Consider the following 21,647-nt stretch of genomic DNA (forward strand, 5'->3'; position numbering starts at 1 on the left):
CTCTCCCAGCCTCAGCCGCAGGCAGCATCCCTTCTCCATGACAACACAGGGGCAGGATCACTTCCAGGAGAGGGGCAGAAGCAAAAGTCAATCACCCGGGACAGCAGACACAAAGGGACAAACTACTTCAAGGGCCGGGCGTTTGCTCGCCTCCTAGCAACCTGCAGCAGGAACTTCAGGGTGGATGGTGCTAAGTCAACAGAAGAATTCGTCAGTTAACCTATCTACCATCTCTGAGACAGGTGGATTAACTACAGTAATAGGCAAATCCCTTCTGTCACTGGAGTGAGTATCTCTAACCTGCAGCGTTGCTGCAGCATTTCTAGGGCAGCCACAGTTTGTACCCTAAGGAACTGACAGTGGAATAGGGTACTGAGACTACAGGTTAGATATGTATAATACACTGGGTACCGGGTACTCTCCTCTACTTGTAAATGGCTGAACCTCACCCCTAGCAGAAATTAAAGGCTCTATCAACACCCTAGAACAGTGGTTTTCAAAACCTATGGTCCGTGGAGATTGCCAAAGGGGTCTGTAGCACCATTTGAAAACAATTTTAGGGGTCCGCACATGAAAAATAGGATGAAAACCATTGCTCTAGAAGGCTATTTATTTTGTATCTCCCTCTGAGTAGCACTGGAATTGTCCACTATCATTTCCCTTTCTTCATGAAATGCTATACAGCTTGTAGAATTAATTACAAAAGCAGAATCCGTTAAATGAAAATTAGATTCACAGTGTGTTGCTAAGGGGCTGATGGGTCTGAGATGGAACTCCCAGTAATGTGTGTGAGTCCCTGCACATACTTTGGGGGCTCAATGTGCTTATGTCTGCACTAATCTCACCAGGAGAAATTGTGGCCTATGGAGACCAAAGCCCTTGTATATTTCAAGGCTCCTGCTGTGTTAGACGCCTTTGTTGTGTTACCTCATCTATTGCCATCACAAAGAGCTGCTGGTCACTCACACAGTCATTTCACTGCCTCCAGCACTCCTAGGGAGCGTGTGGCACTGTAGTCAAGAGGCAGAGCACCTTTCAGTGATAGGGAATGGAAGTGACCAGGTACCAATTCTCCAGGACACCCAACAACTCTGAGGAAAGGTAAAACCAGCAAATTTTGTAGTAAGTGGGGTTGGTGTGTGCAACTTTAGCAACAAACCCACAGGAGGTGTCTGATTGTCAAGTTCTGAAACCTGTAGTTAGCAGCTAAAGTCCCCACTTAGATGCCTTAAATATCTGCTTTAGGCAACCATCTATGTTCTGGAAATTAATTCCCTCTCTGAAACATATAGAGCATGACAGATCAGATTAATATTTTGTGTGAGGATCAGATGCTGAATAGAATTGTTAATATTTTAAAATAAAAGCTGCTTAATTGATCCCTTTCATTGTAATAATTATGCTGATAGTCAATTTTCTAGCAAAACTTCCTCCCATGGGATCTCAAAAGCTTTGCAAACAATATAAAGAAAATAATCAGAAAAGATATAGGTAGTATGTACTTATATCATAAAACAATAGCATTAAACAAGCCTAGAAATGTTGGACCTAATCCTGTACGGAACTTCTGTTGGCCCTAATGGGAGTTCTGCACAAGGAGGGTTTGTGGGATCAGATCTTCTAGCTAGTGCTTGTATACATAGTTCTCACGTGTTTATCATCAGTGCGTATTTCTAGTCTGAAATAGCATAACTAGCATGGATGTACTGCACTGTCAGCATTTACACTGGCACTATCCCATTGCTTCTAGGGCTGTTGCTTAAATCGCAGTTAACTCACAATTAACTCAAAATTAATTGCACTGTTAAACAATAGAATACCAATTGAAAATTAAATATTTTCGGATATTTTTCTACATTTTCAAATATATCAATTTCAATTATAACACAGAATACAAAGTATACAGAGCTCACTTTATATTACAAATATTTGCAGTAAAAACAACAAAAGAAATAGTATTTTTCAATTCCCCTCATACAAGTACTGTAGTGCAATCTCTTTATCATGAAAGTGCAACTCACAAATGTAGTTTTTTGTTACATAAGTGCACTCAAAAACAAAACAATGTAAAACTTTAGAGCCTACAAATCCACTCAGTCTTACTGCTTGTTCATCCAATAGCTAATAGAAATAAGTTTGTTTACATTTATGGGAGATAATGCTGCCCACTTCTTAATTACAATGTCACGTGAAAGTGAGAACAGGCATTCTCATGGCATTGTTGTAGCTGGAGTCACAAGATATTTGCATGCCAGATGCGTGAAAGATTCATATGCCTCTTCATGCTTCACCCATCATTCCAGAGGACATGCTCATTAAAAAAAATAGTGTTAATTTAATTTGTGACTGAACTCCCTGGGGGAGCACAGTATGTCTCCTGCTCTGTTTTACTCACATTCTGCCATATATTTCATGTTATAGCAGTCTCAGATGATGACCCAGCACGTTGTTCGTTTTAAGAACACTTTCACTGCAAATTTGACAAAATGCAAAGAAGATAGCGACAGCACTTGACCCAAGATTTAAGAATCTGAAGTGCCTTTCAAAATCTGAGAGGGATGAGGTATGGAGAATGCTTTCAGAAGTCTTGAAAGAGCAACACGCTGATAGGGAAACTACAGAACCCAAACTACCAAAAAAGAAAATCAACCTTCTGCTGGTGGCATCCGAGTCAGATGCCGAAAATGAACATGCGTCGGTCCACACTGATTTGGATAGTTATTGAGCAGAAACTCATCAGCATGGACCCATGTCCTCTGGAATGGTGGTTGAAGCATGAAGGGACATATGAATCTTTAGCGCATCTGGCATGCAAATATCTTGTGACTCCAGCTACAACAATGCCATGCAAACACCTGTTCTCACTTTCACGTGACATTGTAAACAAGAAGCAGGTAGCATTATCTTCTGCAAATGTAAACAAACTTGTTTCTCTGAGCAATTGGCTGAACAAGAAGTAGGACTGTTTTATTTTTGAATGCAGGGTTTTTTGTATAGAATTCTACATTTATAAGTTCAGCTTTGATGATAAAGAGATTCTAATACAAGTACTTGTATTAGATTAATTAAAAAATACTATTTCTTGTTTTACAGTGTGAATATTTGTAATAAAAAATATAAAGTGAGCAATATACTCTTTGTCGGGGGCGGCTCCAGGCCCCAGCACACCAAGCACGTGCTTGGGGCGGCATGCCACGGGGGGCGCTATGCCGGCCGCCGGGAGGGCGGCAGGCGGCTCCAGTGGACATCCCGCAGGCGTGCCTGCGGAGGGTCCACCAGAGCCACGGGACCAGCGGACTCTCCGCAGGCACGCCTGCGGGATGTCCACCGGAGCCGCCTGCCACCCTCCTGGCGGCCGGCATAGCGCCCCCGTGCTTGGGGCAGCGAAATGTCTAGAGCCGCCCCTGCTCTTTGTATTGTGTTGTAATTGAAATCAATATATTTGAAAATGTGGAAAACATCCAAAAATATTTAACAATAGAATACCATTTATTTAATCACATGATTAATCACATTTTTTTTAATCATTTGACAACCTTAATTGCTTCATTTACCAAGAGTTCCATTCTCTAGTGTACACAAGCATAGACCACAGGGAACCAGTGCAGCAATCCTCACTTCCTCTCTTTGGACCTGATCCTATGAGGTACTGAGTGAGCTTCAACATCAGTGGGACTTGAGAGGCACCCAACACCTTGTTGGAGTTACTCAGCATCTCATGGGATCGGCCCCCTTCTCAGCAAACATTCATAAAAGGTGATATGCAAAGGGAAAGGCCTAAGCATACCATTTCTGTGTTTTTCCTGTTAGGTGTTTCTTTGTGGAGTAATATATCTGAGGGTTTTGTTTCCAGGGTTCTAGCTCATTTCAGTAACATACTGCTAGTGCTGGACGAGATGCCAAACTTCCCTGAGGAGCTCCAAGGGGCAAAGAAAGGGATTCTGTATCTCACACAGTACAAAGTAAGGATCCAGACTCTTAAATCTAATTATTTACATCATGCCAAACGATGTTGCGTCTGAACACCTGGCAAACTACAAAAGCCATAAGCCAGCCACACACACAGGAAATTAATATGGGGTGTCACAGCACAACATCACTGCTTTAGCAAACTGCATAGCAGCTGAAGGGAGGAGCATGGATTGTCTTCACGTGGATAGACTGTTAATCTGCAGTTACAGCAGCTCTGTAAATTACTGCTTTAATAAAGAACCAGTTTAGTTTAATAAGGGCAAGTTTACATGAGAAAATTTTGCCAGCATGGAATTTAGGGATATGATAGTTTTTGCTAGCATAACTACACAGGTAAGAGCTCTAGTTTAGACAATTATAGCAATACAAAAGTTATTATACTGGTATCGGTTTTGCCAGTTAGGGGAAACAGCATACACTATCCTGGTACAAGTACTTCTATAATTGCATCTATTCTAGGAGGGTTTTGCTGGTTTAACTACACTGGTAAAACCCAGCTAGCATAAATCAGGCCTAATAAAACAACTTTCATGTTTTTACCCAGCATGCAGTACATGAAATAACAGCTAAGATTTTGCTCTGTGTGCTGTACCTTTAACTTCTCTGGAGGCAGCTGCCATTTTGCATTAAATTTCAGATGCAGCTTGTTACAGAGGCGACATACACACCATCCTCTCTCCTGAAGACTTTTTTATGTTAAAGTCATTCCTACTGAACATATGGTTGTTCTTTGTCAAGGCAAAACAACATACTGGTACACCCTGATGTTGCTCTCCTTTCTGCCCACATGTCTTAGAATATATTATTTCCAGAGGGTGGGTATCATCATGCACATGCTGTTGCAAAGTGATGGATTTTCCATTTCCTCCTGGCAATGATGAGATTGATGGATCTTGTAATCTCTCAGGGAAGGGATTCAGCAGTAGTGGGCCAGCAGCTGAGAAATTTCCATTTCACACTTCCATGACTCTTGCTTGTTTCATGGACAATTCCATGTTTGCCCGTGAGCAAAGCTATTGTAGTAACTACTGTTGACAGGGAAAGAGGTGATCCCTGAGAAGGTAGGCAAAGTCCACTGATTGCCATGAAGATTAGCATGAAGCTCTAGAACTTGCAGAGGGATCCAGTATAGTTAGTAGAGCAGAGGGGTTACAGGTTTGCATTGCTCAGTTGCATCTTGCTTATCATCTCCACCATTGGCACATCCCTAGGTCTCTCCCTTCCTTTTCTGATCCCACTCCCCAAATAAGCAACAAAGCTCAAAGCAATACTCTTCCTGAACCAGTTCTTATCTCCGTTTCCCTAGATGATATTCCAGCACAAGGACAAGGGCTCCACGACCATCCGCTTTCCACTTCAGCTCCTGGGGGACTGTATGATAGGGGAGGAGCTGAGCTCCAGACAGCAATATATCAAAGGGACTATTAGTATGTGTTGTACCTTACTATACCCAGGACCTTACTGCTGCCACACGTCATTGTGTCTCCTGTCACACTTACTCTGAATGAGGAGAAGCAGATGGATATTAGCAGATATTGCCTGTGTGGCATAGAGAGGTCCACATGCAGGTGTATTGAACAGGAGAAGGTCATATCCCGCTATCATTTTGATGATCACTTTGAACAGGGCATGGATTATTCATCACAAATATAAAACCACAATTACATCTGATTTCCAGGGGATCTGAACCCAACTCCCTTGCACTCAGCTGAGGGCAATGGAGGCCCTTCCCTAGAAATAGGAAGCGAGGGCTGGAATAAAACCCAGGATGTCCATACATCTTGGATTAACCAGCCACCATTTTCCATTAGGATAGAAAATACATTACTCACACACACATGCATCCCTCAAAAAATATCTTCAGAGGATATTTATCCCAGATGAATTTATCTGGTTAACTGTGTGTCACGGGTTTTCCGCACATTATCAGTTCCTCAGAGTTATTTAGGTGCCCAACTCCTATTGGTTTCTATGAGAGTTTGGTGCCTAAATACCACTGAGGATCTGGGCCCAAGTAACTACTTACAGCAAGTGATTGGACTCAGGAATCCTGTGTTCTATCCCCAACTCTACCACCTACTCACTGTGTCACATTGGTCGCTTCTGTGCCTCAGCTCCTCCCAGAGAGATAATGATATCTACTTCACAGGCTGGTTGAGAAACTTGGTGATTGTAAAGTGCTTTGAGATCCTGAGAGGAGAACTGCAGAGGATCATTGTGTGTAGCACTAAAAGAACAGACATGATATAAGAGTGACCACTCCCTTTCATCAGGGTCATTTGAGGGCAGTCCAAGGATTGCCTCACAGGTGTAGTTTCTGTGTTGTATTCATGTCACCATAATGACAAGGAAAAGAACCATGGAACTGTGGGAGGGAAGATCATGGGAATAGGAAAAATAACAGTTCAAAGAGATGAGGAAACAGGGACAATAGAGCAAACTGGAGAAAGAGGAAATGTCTCTGGTGAAGGAACATCAGGTGACTTGACTCATGGGCTCACTATAATCTCATCCACTTAGCTTCCAGTCAAGGTGTTCTCACCTTCAAATTCATCTTCCTGTATGAAGCCACTGATTGCCTGAGTATGATCAAAACCCTGTCTTCAGCAGGTGAGGCTCTTGATGGTTCTGCATAATGCCAAAAGTCTGGTGGTTGTTTTATACACATGTAGGAAGGCAAGGTCCCAGCTCCAAAGGGCTTACAATGTACATGCCAGATCCAGATACCTGTCCTTTCATTATATGGTACTTTACTGCAAGAGCAGTCCTACTGAAGTTAATAAAATTACTTGTGGAGCAGTATGCTTCTAAATCAGAACAAGGTCACCACAACTGGGCCCTATAAGGGCAGTACAGACAAAAGGATGCAATATAAAAGCCAAATGATTGATCGGTGTGGGCTGGTACAGGCCTTGTCTCTCTTATGCCCTACACAAACATAAGGAGTTGTTTTAATGGTTATGTTACCATTAGGGTGACCAGATGTCCCGATTTTATAGGGACAGTCCCAATATTTGGGGCTTTTTCTTATGTAGGTGCCTATTACCTCCCCCCCCCCCCCCATCTCCTGTCCTGATTTTTCACACTTTCTATCTGGTCACCCTAGTTACCATTATAACAGCAGTGGCGTCTGACTCAACACTATTAAGTATCAGAGGGGTAGCCGTGTTAGTCTGGATCTGTAAAAGCAACAAAGAATCCTGTGGCACCTATTAAACACTATTAAGGGTCTTTAGAAAATCAGTGGGAGTTAGGTATCTTAAGACCTTTGAGGATCTGGGCCTGAGTGTCTCACATATATTGATGACTTTATTCTCCCAGCACCATTAAAGTAGGGCATTATCATCCCAAGTGAACAACCCTCTCTTCTTCCTTCACAACCACAGATCCCATCCCACATGTGAAACAGCCAGGAAGAGAGACAACTGTGGAACCAACAAGCCACATGCCAAGCATCAGCACTCACTCACTGTGCTCAGGGATACTGATCAACCCAGTTCCTGAACCCAACTGCCATACACACTCAGGGTCCCTCTCTTCATCTCCTGTACTCAGTTTCTTTTGCCTCTTGCAAAGGACAGGGGGAAGTGCTGCTACCATTTTTTTTCTGACTTTTGCGGTGTGGAGCTCTAAAGATTCCTTGTGTTTTGCTTCTCACACCTTGTGGTCAGACTTGTTACAGATGATGTTCCTGTTCTGAACGGATGCAGCACCCTTTTACCCCATTTCCTAGTCTAAATATCCAAAAGGTGCCTAACTCCCTTAGGCATCTTGAAATTTCCCAGCCCTTATCTATATCTTATGCTCCATCTTTGGTTTTGTTTATGGTATGATGCAAGTTTCAGGAAACCCATTATCTTTCCATGGGTGCAGATGGTAGGACTGGTCAGGCAGGTGATGAAGTTTCACAGAGGTTGTATAGAATATCCATCAAGATAATTAACACTCCAAGAGTGACTGGCATGTTGGCTGGATTTCCCAAGCTCCTGCATGAAGTTGGGCCCAGATCCACACACACATTTAGGCTCCTAGCTTCCACCAATTTCAATAAAGAGACAAGGGGAGGGGTGAGGTAATACCTTTTGTTAGGCCAATTTCTGTTGGTGAAAGATACAAGCTTTTGACTTATGCAGAGCTCCTTCCCTTCTTCACAGAGCCCAGAGCCTTGTGTAAGCTTGAAAGCTTGTTTCCTTTCACCAGCAGAAGTTGGTCCAACAAAAGATATTACAGTAGAACCTCAGAGTTACAAACACCAGAGTTACAAACTGACCAGTCAACCACACACCTCATTTGGAACCAGAAGTACCGCACGCAATAGGCAGCAGCAGAGACCAACCCCCCCCCCCAAAAAATGCAAATACAGTATAGTGTTAAATGTAAACTACTAAAAAAAAATAAAGGGAAAGCAGCATTTTTCTTCTGCATAGTAAAGTTTAAAAGCTGTATTAAATCAATGGTCAGTTGTAAACTTTTGAAAGAACCATAACATTTTGTTCAGAGTTACAAACAATCTCCATTCCTGAGGTGTTCATAACTCTGAGGTTCTACTATACCTCACCCATCTTGTCTCTTTATATCCTGGGACCAACATGCCCACAACACTGATTTCAAGGGAAGTGAGGACCCTAAATACCTTTGTGGATCTGGTTCTTGGTATTTAGGATTCTGTAATTTACATGACAGTAATTACTACATAATGATCATACCTGCAGATGAGACAATTAGGAATTTGTCTAACAGCTGTTGAAACCCTTGGCTAAGCATGAAATATATGGATCTCTATCCCCAGATATCTGAGAGGTGTAAACACCCACAGAGGAGGAACTAGTTAGCATGCTAAAGTAGGGGCCAGAACTAGAGCAAACAGTTGAGTATAGCTAGTACTTATGGGATATGATGACATTAAGTCAGGTAAAATTTATGTTACCAGGAAAAACTTTCTGACCCCAAAGGACCTATTAGCCTGAGGAATAAGTCAGGGTCAGTCATCTCCCATGCACCCTCCCATAGCAAGAAGTATCTTTACAGTACCATGCTAACAACATGTCCCTCAAAGGATTTCTTAAACAGACTCCACACAAGCTTTTCTTAGCCATTCATACCACCCCTTCTCAACAGTACCAGTTTATTCACAGAAATTGTACCCCAAAATGAAACTCAACATCCCAAAACCTAGTTCATCAGTTTTACCCTCCCAGGCTTTTCCTGCCTGTAGCCTTCATGGGTAAACCCCAGGCCTTTCTGCTGGAACCTATTCAGCCTACTCCCAGGCCTTCCTGCTGGTGCCTTACCTGTTTATGGTAGGCTACTACCTGGCTGGAGTCTCAAGTTTCTAACTCTGGCTTTCAAACTCCCTGGTACTAGGGTCTTCCCTGAAGGAACCTGCATAGTTTCCCACTTCACTACAGCCACCTGCTGCTCATTTTAGGGAACTACCTGATCCAACCCAGGTTTACCTCTTCAGTAATCAGGATTGATTAGCTCCAGGCCCTCCAGCCCTTAAGAGTCAAGCCACCCTGTTACACCTCCCAACAGATGTGGTGGAAACTAGACTGACATAATACTAGTAACTGTATCAGCTGGTGACAGTGCTGCACTAGCAGGGAGACGGTCTGTAATCCTATCAGGATTGCTTACTGGAAAACACTGAGGGTGACTAAATTTGTTAGTCTCTAAAGTGCCACAAGTACTCTTATTCTTTTTACTGAGGGTATGTCTACACTACAGAGACTATACCAGCATAGCTATGTCGCTGCAGCTATGCTGACATAACCCTGTAGTGTAGATGCAGCCTATGTCAACAGAAGAAGGTATTCCATCAGTATAGGGACACCACCTCCCTGAATGATGGTAGCTATGTTGATGGAAGTATTCATCTGGTGACAGCTGTGTCTACACAGCGGGGTTAGGTTGGCATAGCTATGGTGGTCAGGGCTGTTATTTCTTCATGCCTCTAACCAACGCAGCTATGTCAACCTGATTTTTTTAAGTGTAGACCAGGCCTGAGCAACTCAGATTTTTTTTCCAGAGCTCTAGCACCAGTCCTTAATACAAGGAATCCCTTCCTAGCACTGATCTATGCCATACATTTTCCACCTCATATTCTCCTGCCTAACGCTGCTTTGGTGCAGATAGAATTCACCTGTGTAGTTTGTCAGTATGTTTAATTAAAAGTGTTTAATTTTTGCCTGGTTAGAATCTGGACTCCTTGGGTTCTAGTGTCTGCCTTATCACTGACTTCCCCTCTCTGTATTTTAGTTTAATTCGTAGGAAAATCAGTCCTCCACACTCTGCCACCAGTTCTGAAGTAGCTGGATGTTTCTGCACACAGGCTCAGTGGTGCAATAGTTAACAATGTTGCCATCACTGTTATCATTGAGCTTCAGAGTCAATAACCTAGTAAGATGCCGGGGGACAAAGGTATTGTTTCAGGCTGCATGCAGACTCAGGGAGGCACCACTGAACTGGCTTCTGTTCAAAAGGTTGTCTTCAAAACTAGGATGTCTAGAAAATGTAATTACCTTTTAAGTGAAAATTTAAATTCTGCAGAATCGGTTAGAACCACTAGAGGAGTGTCGGTACAGCATCCTGGCTCAGTCCAACTCCTGCTCCCAGTGGCAGAGGAGATTCAGTGCCTTGGTATTATGGGGATTACTGCCTTGTAAATCCTTCCAACAGCTAGATTTGTACTTGCAAAGCACTGTGAGACTCACAGATGACAGGTACTAGACACATGCAAAGAATTTATTTTTACTGACATGATTTTCTTTCTGCTTGTTAAATATACAGATACATTAAGAGAGGCTGCTAATCTTCAGGACTATCCAACAGCCTCCATCTACACCTATGCCCACCCATCAGCACCTCGGGTTCCCCGTAAGCATTGAAACGTTTTCACCCTGATTACGTGAAATGTCCTCCAAACTTCCAGCTGGAGCCTGACGGAGGAGAGAATCATGGGCCCATCCAATGCTCATAGAAGTCAGTCAAAATCTTTCCATTGACTTCAAAGGCTTTGGATCAGGCCTTCTATATCCAGGGTCTTTCATTCCTGGGTTACCCCACACTGTGCTCCACTAGCAGTATCCCTGGTAGTGTGAAGGGCTCAGCCTTTCTCAGATGAGAGAAGAGCTCAGTTACCTTCTTCATTCACACTTGGGCTTCCCCACCCAGCCCAGTGGGCCCATCCTTTCCTGACACGAATCCTGAGCTATCGTAGGGTTAACTTCCTCCCTAGGATGAGCTTTTGCCACTCCCATTGCTCTCAGCGTTCAGCAGTCTGCCCTTAATGTTTGTTAAAGTTGGTCCATGTTCTCTTCTGTTCTGTGTAGGTTCTCATAGTGCACTCATCATTGTAGAATCTGAGCGTCCTCCAGTAGCACATTAAGCAACATGACTAAATCTGTTATGTATCTGTTGTAATCAATGACTCATAATTAGGGCCCAGACCTGCAAGATGCTGAGCACTTAATTCCCATTGGAGTCTATGGGAGTTGAAGGCACTCAGAGACTTACAGTACCTCAGCACCCCTCAGGATTGGGACCTCGGAGCAGTAATACAGAGCATTATTGGAGCCCCAGCACCAGTAGAGGAACTTCTATTCCATAGTCATTTGGTGAAACTGCCTTGGGGTAGCTCAGTTTTTCCTTCAGAGCTATTTCCCGGGATCAGCTAGATCATCACCGAGGAATTCCTTTGGAGCCTGGAAATCAGTAAGGAATAGAAAACAAAGAATGTGAGAGAGAAAGAGTTCCATTTGGGCTGTTCAGCTCAGGTACTCACATGTTATGGCCCAGAACAAGTAGCATGTCAGCACTAGACTGAAAGAGGGTGCTGGGCGGACGCTTCACTAAGGTGGGATCTCTGTTCATACCTGAGATGCTGAAAGGTTTCTGTTCTCCCTGGGCAGGTTTGCTCAGCACACTTCCATATTGGCCACCCCCCTATCCTGGCCCACCAGAGTTACCCCCACCCTACTCTGAAGTGGAGTCCACAAGCCCAAGAGGTAAGTCAGCACAAGGGCACACAGGGTGTCACACAGCTGGTGAGTCACCTCGCTGGTGCTCCTGATTCCATTTCCCTAGGCTAGATAGGGCTTAGCTCCTCCCAGCGGGATCCATGACTGCAGGGCTGGCTGAAACACCTTAGCAACCTTCTTCACACACCTGCCCCCACAAGCTGCAAGAACTAAGATTCAGGGGGAATCCTCCCTGTGACTTCTGCATCAAACTCCTCTCCTATGCCAGTGAGGTAGGTTGAGACCCATGGCATGGTTAATAATATGACATGCATGTTGTGGAAGGAGTTTGGGATGGATGTTCTCTGTACACAGGTACTCAGAGGACCTAGCTGGAACCTCATCTATAGCTTTGACAAATGGGGAGACCTCCCAGTTCCCCAGGGGATGCAGCTTATTACACCACAGAAGTCTCAGTTAGTACAAAGCTGCTCATATTCCACTCCACATGACAGCGCAGAGTTACCAATGCAGAGAAGATTAGGCATTGCTCTGTGTAATGTTGAGCAAGCCACTAAGGCCCCAATCCTGCATGTGCTAATCCATTAAAGCCAATAGGCTCATTCACATACTTAAAGTGAAGCATATGTCTAAGTGTTCGAATGATGAGAGCCTTAGGGTACATCTACACTGCAGATGAGTGGTGTGATTCCCAGCTCTGCTAGATGTACATGTGCTAGCTTTGATTGAGTCAGTGCGCTATAAATAGTGGTGTGGCCACAGCAGGACAGGCTGTAGCTCAGGCTGACTGCCTGAGTGCATGCCTAGGATCTCAGAAGGGATTGTCCTTGGGCAGCTTACCTACGATGCCCTGTGCTAGCTTGATCAAAGTCAGCATATGTACATCTACCCAAGTTGGGAATCGCACCTCCCAGATGTAGTGTACATGTACCTCGAATGACTAGCCAGAGTTCTACAGGCAGTGCCTGGGCAAGGGGACTACTTACATACTACTGTATTATACTTGAGGACAACTGCGCTTACTCAGATGCTTAAGGTTAAGCACATGCATAGGTGTTTGCAGGACCTGGGCCTTAACCTCACTTTCCCCATCTATCAAGAAGCTGGAGTCATTGCCTTGAATTACTGTAAAAACCCGAATGTATTTGAGAGAAAGATAATAATAACCTAGTTCTTATCTAGCGCTTTTCATCAGTAGCTCGCCATGATTTACAAAGGCGACTACTGTGACGTGTTCCCCCCAGGGTGCCACCTGAAACTGGGGTATGACTGAGCCCCCCTGACCCACCAGCCTGCCAAGCCCTCTCCCAGGCTCAGGCACACATAAAGGTAGGGACACACCCAGTTGCAGAACATACAGACACTGATCAGCTCTGCATGGGGAGGCTTCATCTAAGGAACTGCTCAGCTGCTCCAGTGCACCCGCCCCCCCCCCCCCCCCGCAGAGTGTAGACCCAAAATTACACCATCTTGTGCTGCCCAGAGATCTGTACAGAGTAAGCTCATGAAATTCACCCCCATCCCTCAATGTGGAGAAGGGATATGCAACAGTTTTCTGCCCCAAGTTATGACTCCCACACACTGGTTTTAGACAAAGAAAAAATAAATGTATTAACTACAAAAGAGAGATTTTAAGTGATTATAAGGCAGTAGTGTGCAACCTGCAGCCTGTGGGCCGCATGCAGCCCATCAGCGTAATCTGCTGGCAGGCCACGAGACAGTTTGTTTATATTGACCATCCGCAGGCACAGCCGCTCACAGCTCCGGGAACGGCAAACCGTGGCCACTGGGAACTGCGGGCAGCCGTGCCTGCGGATGGTCAATGTAAACAAACTGTTTCTCGGCCTACCAACAGATTACCCTGACAGGCTGCATGCGGCACAGGGGCCACAGGTTACCCACCACTGTTATAAGGGATAGCAAACCAATCAAAGCAGATAACCTAGCAAATAAACAAAACATGCAAACTAAGCTTAATATACTAAAGAGACTGGATATGAATAGCAAATTCTCACCCTAAATGATGATTTGAGCAGGCTGCAGAGATTCTTAAGGGGCCAGCTGCACTTGCTTACAGCTTAGAAACCCCAGGTGTTCCTTTCACAGACTAAAAATCCCTCTTGCCTAGGTCCAGCACTTCCCCCCAGTTCAGTCTTTGTTCCTCAGGTGTTTCTAGGAGTCTCTTTGGGCCAGGAGTCAGTGAAGAACCATGATGATGTCACTCCCCTGCCTTAAATAGCTTTTGCATATGGCGGGAACCCTTTGTCTCAAAGCTTAGTTCCCACACCAGTCAGTGGAAAAAACACTGGTATTTCAATATGGAGTCCAGTACCAGGTGACCTGGTCACATGACCCTGTAGTGTTACAGCAGCCATGAGTCAGAGCCTGCTTGCAGTGTCCTCGGGAAGACACCCCACCCCTGGTGGGAGTTAAACTTCTTCTAAGGCAGGGGTTCTCAAACTGGGGGTCAGGACCCTTCAGGGGGTCACGAGGTTATTACATGGGGGGGTTTGAGCTGTCAGCCTCCACCCCAAACCCCGCTCTGCCTCCAGCATTTGTAATGGTGTTAAATATATTAAAAAGTATTTTTAATTTATTAGGGGGGATCGGACTCAGAGGCTTGCTATGTGAAAGGGGTCACCAGTACAAAAGTTTAAGAACCACTGTTCTAAGGCCTATTGTTTTCTCTAATGGCCCTTCCCAGCCAGCCATCTAGACTGAGTACATTTTGAGTACATTCTGCCTAGTGGGCATTCCCCAGGTGTTTGTAATACAAATATATAATCAATATTCCTAACTTCAGATACAAAAATAATACATGCATACAAATAGAATAATCATATTCAGTAAATCATAACCTTTCCAATGATATCTCACATGACTTATCTTGCATAAAATGCATCATAATTATGCCATAATAATATCACTGTGAAGAATATGGGGTGCAGTGTCACAGCCACTATCATAAGCAAAACAGATATAATAAACATAACCAAAAAGATCTACAGTAATATATACATATGTTAGAGAAATGTATTGAAAAAAATGCTAACATACTTATATATTTTTACATTTTAGCTCACTGTAACCGGTGACATCTCCAGTTCCCCTGATAAGTTATTTTCCAGCTACAACAAATGTTTTGCGAGATTTTCTATATTTGTTTAATTCAGACGTTAAAATATATTGAAACCACCATCCTCCTAGTCCCTTTTCCCACTGATATTTAATACAACCAAGCAGTTTACTTATTTGTTACTAACCATATGCACAGAAATGGGATAGACATCTCGATAATATCACCAATGTTGTACCATCCTTTGTGGTTTGGGTGACCACTCGTGTGATATGACTTTGTGGATGAGAGACTGGAGCAGGGTAGATGTCAAAATGTTGTGGAGGGGATCAGCCTATGAAGTTCTGATTAGCTGGTTCACATCCTTGAACTGTATTCCAAATTTTGAGCTATTGTTTACTAGTGTTTCATTGACTATCAATTCATTGTTCGTATTCATTATTTGTATTATAATAGTGCCCAGAGTGCCCAGTTGGATTCAAGGCCCCAGTGAGCTGGGTGCTGTATGGACAAAGAAGAGATTTTTGAGAGCCTAGTTTGAGATGTCTTAGGCCCTAACATAAAAGCCCAATAACAGTAAATAATATCAAAGGGATCTTTACTAGGGCTGGCAGGAAGGAACACTCTTGGTGAAATGCTGCCATTGATTCCAGAAATTCTTCACTATGGACAGCACAGTAGGAGGGATGCATGCCATTGCCTATATCTGTGAGCAGTGTAATTGTCCCAGGCTATTTCCTATATCTGGGGTCCATTCACATGGCTCAGCCCAGGGCAAATGTACATGGCAGGCACGCAGTGCTTGAAAATCGATCTCTCTTTGCCATTGGGACAGATCAGTACAGTTTGGATCCAAACCAGATCTAACTTCCTCAGGAATTCAGGATGGTGTTCAGATGCAGAGTTCTGGTTCAGCCCACTAGAAAGACTGGAGCAGGGCACTGGCCCCTTACAGACCCCAGATGTGGGGCTATTTGGCTCCTCTGTGGTGGGGTAGGCCCAGCTCCACTTTTCAAGATGGTATATAGGAGCTATTGTGAAGGATAATAATGTTGTCTCCACTTTTCTCTCATTTCTCAGAGAGCCAAGAGGGCTGCTGCCACTGCAGGGCCCTGAGAACCCAAGAACAGACAGACAGGCAGAACTGAGGAGCAGCCTAGAAATGTATGGACATAAAACCTTTGTGTCCCTTGCTTTCTCCTTTCCCTAGACTCCCCCCAACATGACAGTTCTATGAGGGCAATGAAGCAAAATTCCACTGATAAAGCCTGATTCAGTCCCCGACAAGCTGCTCTGCTACCCTGCATCTCATCGTGCTTCCTGCAGCAGTAAAACTCAGATTTCCCCCACACACTTAGAATCATAGAATCATAGAATCTCAGGGTTGGAAGGGACCTCAGGAGGTCATCTAGTCCAACCCCCTGCTCAAAGCAGGACCAAACCCAACTAAATCATCCCAGCCAGGGCTTTGTCAAGCCTGACCTTAAAAACCTCTACGGAAGGAGATTCCACTACCTCCCTAGGTAACCCATTCCAGTTCTACACCACCCTACTAGTGAAAAAGTTTTTCCTAATATCCAGTAGGAGGGATGTCTTTGTGCATTGTTTTCCAACCCCAAAACATATCCCAAAAACTCAGCCAGCCAGCCACCATGATCTCGATGGGAGCATAGCCCCACATCCTTCACATGCAAATTTCAAACTGGCCTGTGGTTATCTAATCTGATTGGGAAATATCTCCTGTAGTCCATATCACTGAAAGTCATGGTAACAGAACCAGCTTATAGCATGAAAGTGTAAAGAGGAAGGCACTGTTATTTAAAAAATATAGCAGTGACTGGAAATTAGAAGACATGGGTTGTATTCCCTGCTTTGATATTAACTCATGATGTGACCTGGGCATGTCACTTCTCCTCTCTACTTAGCTGCCTATCATAGTGTTTTATTCTGCTACCCATCACTGTAATATCTGAGTACCTTCCATGTAAAAATAAATAGCAATAGCAAAGTCTGTAGTGGTTTTTATGGAGTTTCTCCCTTTTTTAAATGAAAACTTCTTTGGGTAGGGTTTTTGGTTTTGCTTTATTTTTAAGCATGCACTATTTTACTTCTATTTTGGGGGTTTTAAGTTGATTAGTTTCAGGGAGGGTTCTGGATAGAAGGGAGCGTGTCAATGCTGTCACATCACTCTAAGGTAGAGAGACCTTTTCAAAGAGCAGCAAAGAATCCTGTGGCACCTTATAGACTAACAGACGTTTTGCAGCATGAGCTTTCGTGGGTGAATACCCACTTCTTCAGATGCAAGTGGTGGAAATTTCCAGGGGCAGGTATATATATGCAAGCAAGAAGCAAGCTAGAGGAAGGTTTTGCAGCATTTCCTACAGATGGTCAGACTCTGCATTCACCTCTGGAAGTTTGTTCCATAGCCAGGCCCCATTTACCAAGATTGCCTCATCCAGCTGCAGTGTCTCAGAGGATCACAGCTGAGCTGTTGTGTTGGTTATTGGCTCAAAAGTGGGTCTTTAATGTAGCTACAGCCTGAACCATTAATTGCCTTGAAGATTAGGACCAAGACCTTAAATTAGCATCAAAAACTACCTGGCACCCAGTGGAAGGAAGGACTTGAGCCTGGTCTTATGGCAACCTAATCTATAGAGAAGGGAATGCATCTGTGCCTCAGTTTCCCTATCTGTAAAACAGCACTTTGAGAGCCTATGTAAGTGCAAAGTATTACTACTGTTTTCCTCCTGGGGTTTGTGTAATAACATAGGCTTCCCAAAGTGGCTATGTTTGTGCAGAGTAGAGTCCCAGACTGTCAAACTCTGATGGTCCTATTTGAACTATGAACCCGAATTTACAGGCGGTGTGGTACAGCTCAGTAAGCCTAGAGCCAGCAGCTGGTGTTTCAGCTCATGTGATCTTAGCTGATATAGGCCTGGCCACTATGTTTTAACAGTGACTTTCTATATTCTTTTTCTTTCCAGATTCCAGGGAGCTGGGACCATGCATCCCTGTGAACTATTAAATTAGAATTGATTCCTGGCCTCTGATGGATTTTCAGTCATTCTTCTCCATTCAGCCAGGCAGGATGGGGGAACATGGGTATCAAGAAACTCTTTAGTGCTCACCATTTTGAAGCACACAGTGTGTGTAGGAGGGGATCATAGAACAAGGTGTTATAATACTGGACTGGAAGACAGATCTGGTTCTAATGTCAGCTGTGCTAGGGGGAGGCATAGCTCAGTGGTTTGAGCATTTGCCTGCTAAACCCAGGGTTGTAAATTCAATCCTTGAGGGGGGCCATTTAGGGATCTAGGGCAAAAATCAGTCTCAGGATTGGTCCTGCTTTAAGCAGGGGGTTGGACTAGATGACCTCCTGAGGTTCCTTCCAACCCTGATAATCTATGTGCCTTGGATAAGTCACTGTGTCTCAGTGTCCCCATCAATAAAATGGAGATGATGATAGTGACTGCAGAGGAGGATTGTAAGAATCAATGAATGTATGTAAATTGCATTGAGATTCTTGGATGAAAAGCCAGGCATCATTATGTCAATTTTTAGTTGCTTATAAATGAACAGGCTTTGAGGGGAAGGGATGGTGGCATACAGCTGTGGGTGCTTCAAAGCTCTGATACCCAGGCCATGCAACCAACAGAACCTCTTCTGTCATAAGAGGTACTTCACTACAGTACAGTGAACCCTCTAATAAATGACCACTCCAGGGGCCAGCAAAAATCAGTTGCCTTGAAGAGAAAGAGCCACATTCTCCAGTCTTCAAAGGTGACTTTGCACCATGTAAGTGGCACAAGGCAGCCAGAGCTGGCCAGTGGAGGATTATCCCTGCAAAGGGGAACTCTCCACTGGTGTATAGTGAATGGAGGCTGCCCTGCTGCCTCCTGTGTCAGCTGTTGCCCCCAGCATGCCAGCACATGGGGATTGAGGGTATATGTAAGGGACAAGGTGAGGCCAGGAGGCTCCACTATGCCCAGTCTTCTACAAGTGTAAATTGGGGTTGCCCCTGAATCAGAGAGATGCAACATAGGGTGTTTAAATAAAGACTGAACAAAATGATGCTAGAAACCTTAGGAATATCATTAAGTGGTCCCTGTAGACAGGAAGTAGCCAGCTGCATCTAAAGAAGTGGATTTTTTTACCCACAAAAGCTTATGTCCAGATAAATCTGTTAGTCTTTAAGGTGCCACCAGACTCCCAGTTGGAGGTTGTTCTTAGTGCAGGTTACATAATTTATTATGAATTATTCCTTAAATGCTGTTGCCCCTGTCAAGGTTTCCTCCCCAACTCTGAACTTTAGGGTACAGATATGGGGACCTGCATGGACCCCTCTAAGATTAATTCCTAGCTTAGATCTGGTAACGCTGCCACCAGCCAGAAATTCAGTGTCTGGCGCACTCCCTGTCTCCGCAAAACCTTCCCCTCCCAGGGCTGCCTTGAGGGACTTCACCAATTTTCTGGTGAACACAGATCCAAACCCCTTGGATCTTAAAACAAGGAGAAATTAACCATTCCCCCTCCTTTCCCCCCCACCAATTCCTGGTGAGTCCAGATCCAATCCCCTTGGATCTTAAAACAAGAAAAATCAATCAGGTTCTAAAAAAAACCCAAACTTTTAATTAAAGAAGAAAGGTAAAAATCATCTCTGTAAAATCAGGATGGAAAATACTTTACAGGGTACTTAGATTTATATAGCCCAGAGAAAACCCCTCTAGCCTTAGGTTCAAAGTTACAGCAAACAGAGGTAAAATCCTCTCAGCAAAAAGGAACATTTACAGATTGAGAAAACATACATAAGACTAACACGCCTTGCCTGTGCTACTTACAAGTTTGAAACATGAGAGACTGATTCAGAAAGATTTGGAGAGCCTGGATTGACGTCTGGTTCCTCTTAGTCCCAAGAGCGAACAATCCCCAAAACAAAAAGCACAAAACAAAGACTTCCCTCCACCAAGATCTGAAGGTATCTTGTCCCCTTATTGGTCCTCTGGTCAGGTGTCAGCCAGGTTTACTGAGCTTCTTAGTAAACCTGGCTGAGCTTCTTTTACAAGTAAAAGAGACATTAACCCTTAACTATCTGTTTATGACAGCCCCAGATACCAGATTGAAAGCCTCTCTATGCACCACGTAGGTACAGAAGAGGCAGTGACCATGCAGTCTTTCCCACTCTTCCACAGTCTATGCCTGCCCTGGAGGGATCATCTCTCAGGGCAGAAGGGGCATTACTAACATATAGGGAAGACTGTAGCTTTTTTTGTTTCAGAGTGAGGGAGGCCCACAATTATTCTGTAAGTGTTATTAGTTCAGCATCCCTGGTCTCTCTACAACTAATGCCAGCTGTATGGGGGAGGTGGACACTGTCATCAGAAATGAGAGGCCTGGGAGCACTAACTCATTTCTCAAGTGCCTGTCAGCCATTAATGACTTTTAGTCACTAACAAATCTTGGCCAATTGGCAAATGCCAGGTGATCTCTGTCACTGCTGCAAAGGAAACCTCCCCGGGGAAATCTCCTTGAGGATGAGTTCTCAGCAGTGCTCAAGACAATGCGCTTGTTTGAAATCTGTGAGAGAACATATGGGAAGTTGACTGCTGATTGGCTGCTGTGGGGAGGGAATGATTTATAATTGTTTAAATAGGATTGAAAACCTCTGTAATATTTTGCTGCTTTTCCGAATACCATTACAGCTCTCTCCATAGCAACCAGTTGAGACATCATAGACTTTGTTCCTGGCCTGAGAGGTTAGCTATGAGGACTAAAATTGTGATCTGGGGGCAAGCAGGGCACAGTAGTGTGGATAGCTAAGCTAATGAAAAACATTAACAATGCTGGCCATGCTGGAAGAAGGATAAAGTATCTAAGAAAGCAAGAATTAAATGAAGAGCGGAAAAAATCAACTCAGTGACATTTACTTGGCAGAACAATTTAAAAGTTTAAATGTACAGATCAGTGGAAACAAAGTGTATTGAACTTCACAGCCGTCAATTAGGCTGGCCACCACAGCAATGCAGAACTCGACGGCCACAGCAGGGAGAGAACTCAGATTCTCCTGCTCTAAGATCAACTTTTGTTTGAGCTAAAGGAGACTCTCTATTACATGACAGCAGTACAGGGTCTATGATGCAGAGTGGACACTTCTGATTCCAGCCTGTAATGCCCTGGCCAGCTCATTGCGGTATTTTGTTCTATTTTTTTTATTAGGATCAACTAATAAATTATTTTATTATTAATAAAAATACCTAGCTCTTATCTAATGCTTTCATAAGTAGCTCTCAAAATGCTTTACAATGGATATTATCCCTATTTTGCAGATGGGGAAACTGAGGGACAGAGAGATGATGTGACTTGCCCAAGGTCGCACATCAGGCCATTAGCAGAGCTGGGAATAGAATCGAGGTCTTGAGTCCCAGCCCATTGCTCTATCCACCAGGCCCGGCTGGCTCTCTCAGTGAAACAAACACTGATTTTGCCTGGGGGCAGACAGGTGCCTAATGCTTTATATTCCAAAGTGGGAGCTGGTACTGGTTTCTCACGGGGAGGGCTGCAAGTAAGGCCTGGGGTAAGGTCAACATTGACTAACACGGTGCCAGGATACTGTCATCAACCAA

At 44.0% G+C, this 21,647-nt stretch overlaps 1 protein-coding gene across 6 annotated transcripts; it reads left to right on the forward strand.

The window, feature by feature from the left end:
- The first annotated feature begins 965 nt into the window (after positions 1 to 965).
- LOC123344290 (WW domain-binding protein 2-like) lies at positions 966 to 21,034 on the forward strand. Of its 6 annotated transcripts, none has more exons than XM_044980340.1 (8): positions 966 to 1,101; positions 3,854 to 3,962; positions 5,279 to 5,399; positions 6,493 to 6,582; positions 10,762 to 10,848; positions 11,883 to 11,978; positions 16,108 to 16,191; positions 20,727 to 21,034. In XM_044980340.1, the coding sequence occupies exons 1-7, from the start codon at positions 1,049 to 1,051 to the stop codon at positions 16,173 to 16,175; spliced, it is 624 nt and encodes a 207-aa protein (XP_044836275.1). In that variant the 5' UTR covers positions 966 to 1,048; the 3' UTR covers positions 16,176 to 16,191; positions 20,727 to 21,034. The 6 variants fall into 6 exon arrangements, with proteins under 6 accessions (XP_044836275.1, XP_044836276.1, XP_044836274.1 ...); XM_044980341.1 differs by lacking the exon at positions 20,727 to 21,034 and adding an exon at positions 18,012 to 18,030; XM_044980339.1 differs by lacking the exon at positions 20,727 to 21,034 and having other exon boundaries at positions 16,108 to 16,323.
- Positions 21,035 to 21,647: the final 613 nt, after the last annotated feature.

This window comes from Mauremys mutica, chromosome 11 (genome assembly GCF_020497125.1).
Source record: "Mauremys mutica isolate MM-2020 ecotype Southern chromosome 11, ASM2049712v1, whole genome shotgun sequence".
NCBI lineage: Eukaryota > Metazoa > Chordata > Testudines > Geoemydidae > Mauremys > Mauremys mutica.

Coding starts and splice junctions, on each gene's coding strand:
- LOC123344290 (XM_044980340.1), top strand. CDS start 1,049: ATGGAAGTGACCAGGTACCAATTCTCCAGGACACCCAACAACTCTGAG. Junction 3,963..5,278: donor TGTATCTCACACAGTACAAA/GTAAGGATCCAG, acceptor CCGTTTCCCTAG/ATGATATTCCAGCACAAGGA. Junction 5,400..6,492: donor ATATATCAAAGGGACTATTA/GTATGTGTTGTA, acceptor TCATCCACTTAG/CTTCCAGTCAAGGTGTTCTC.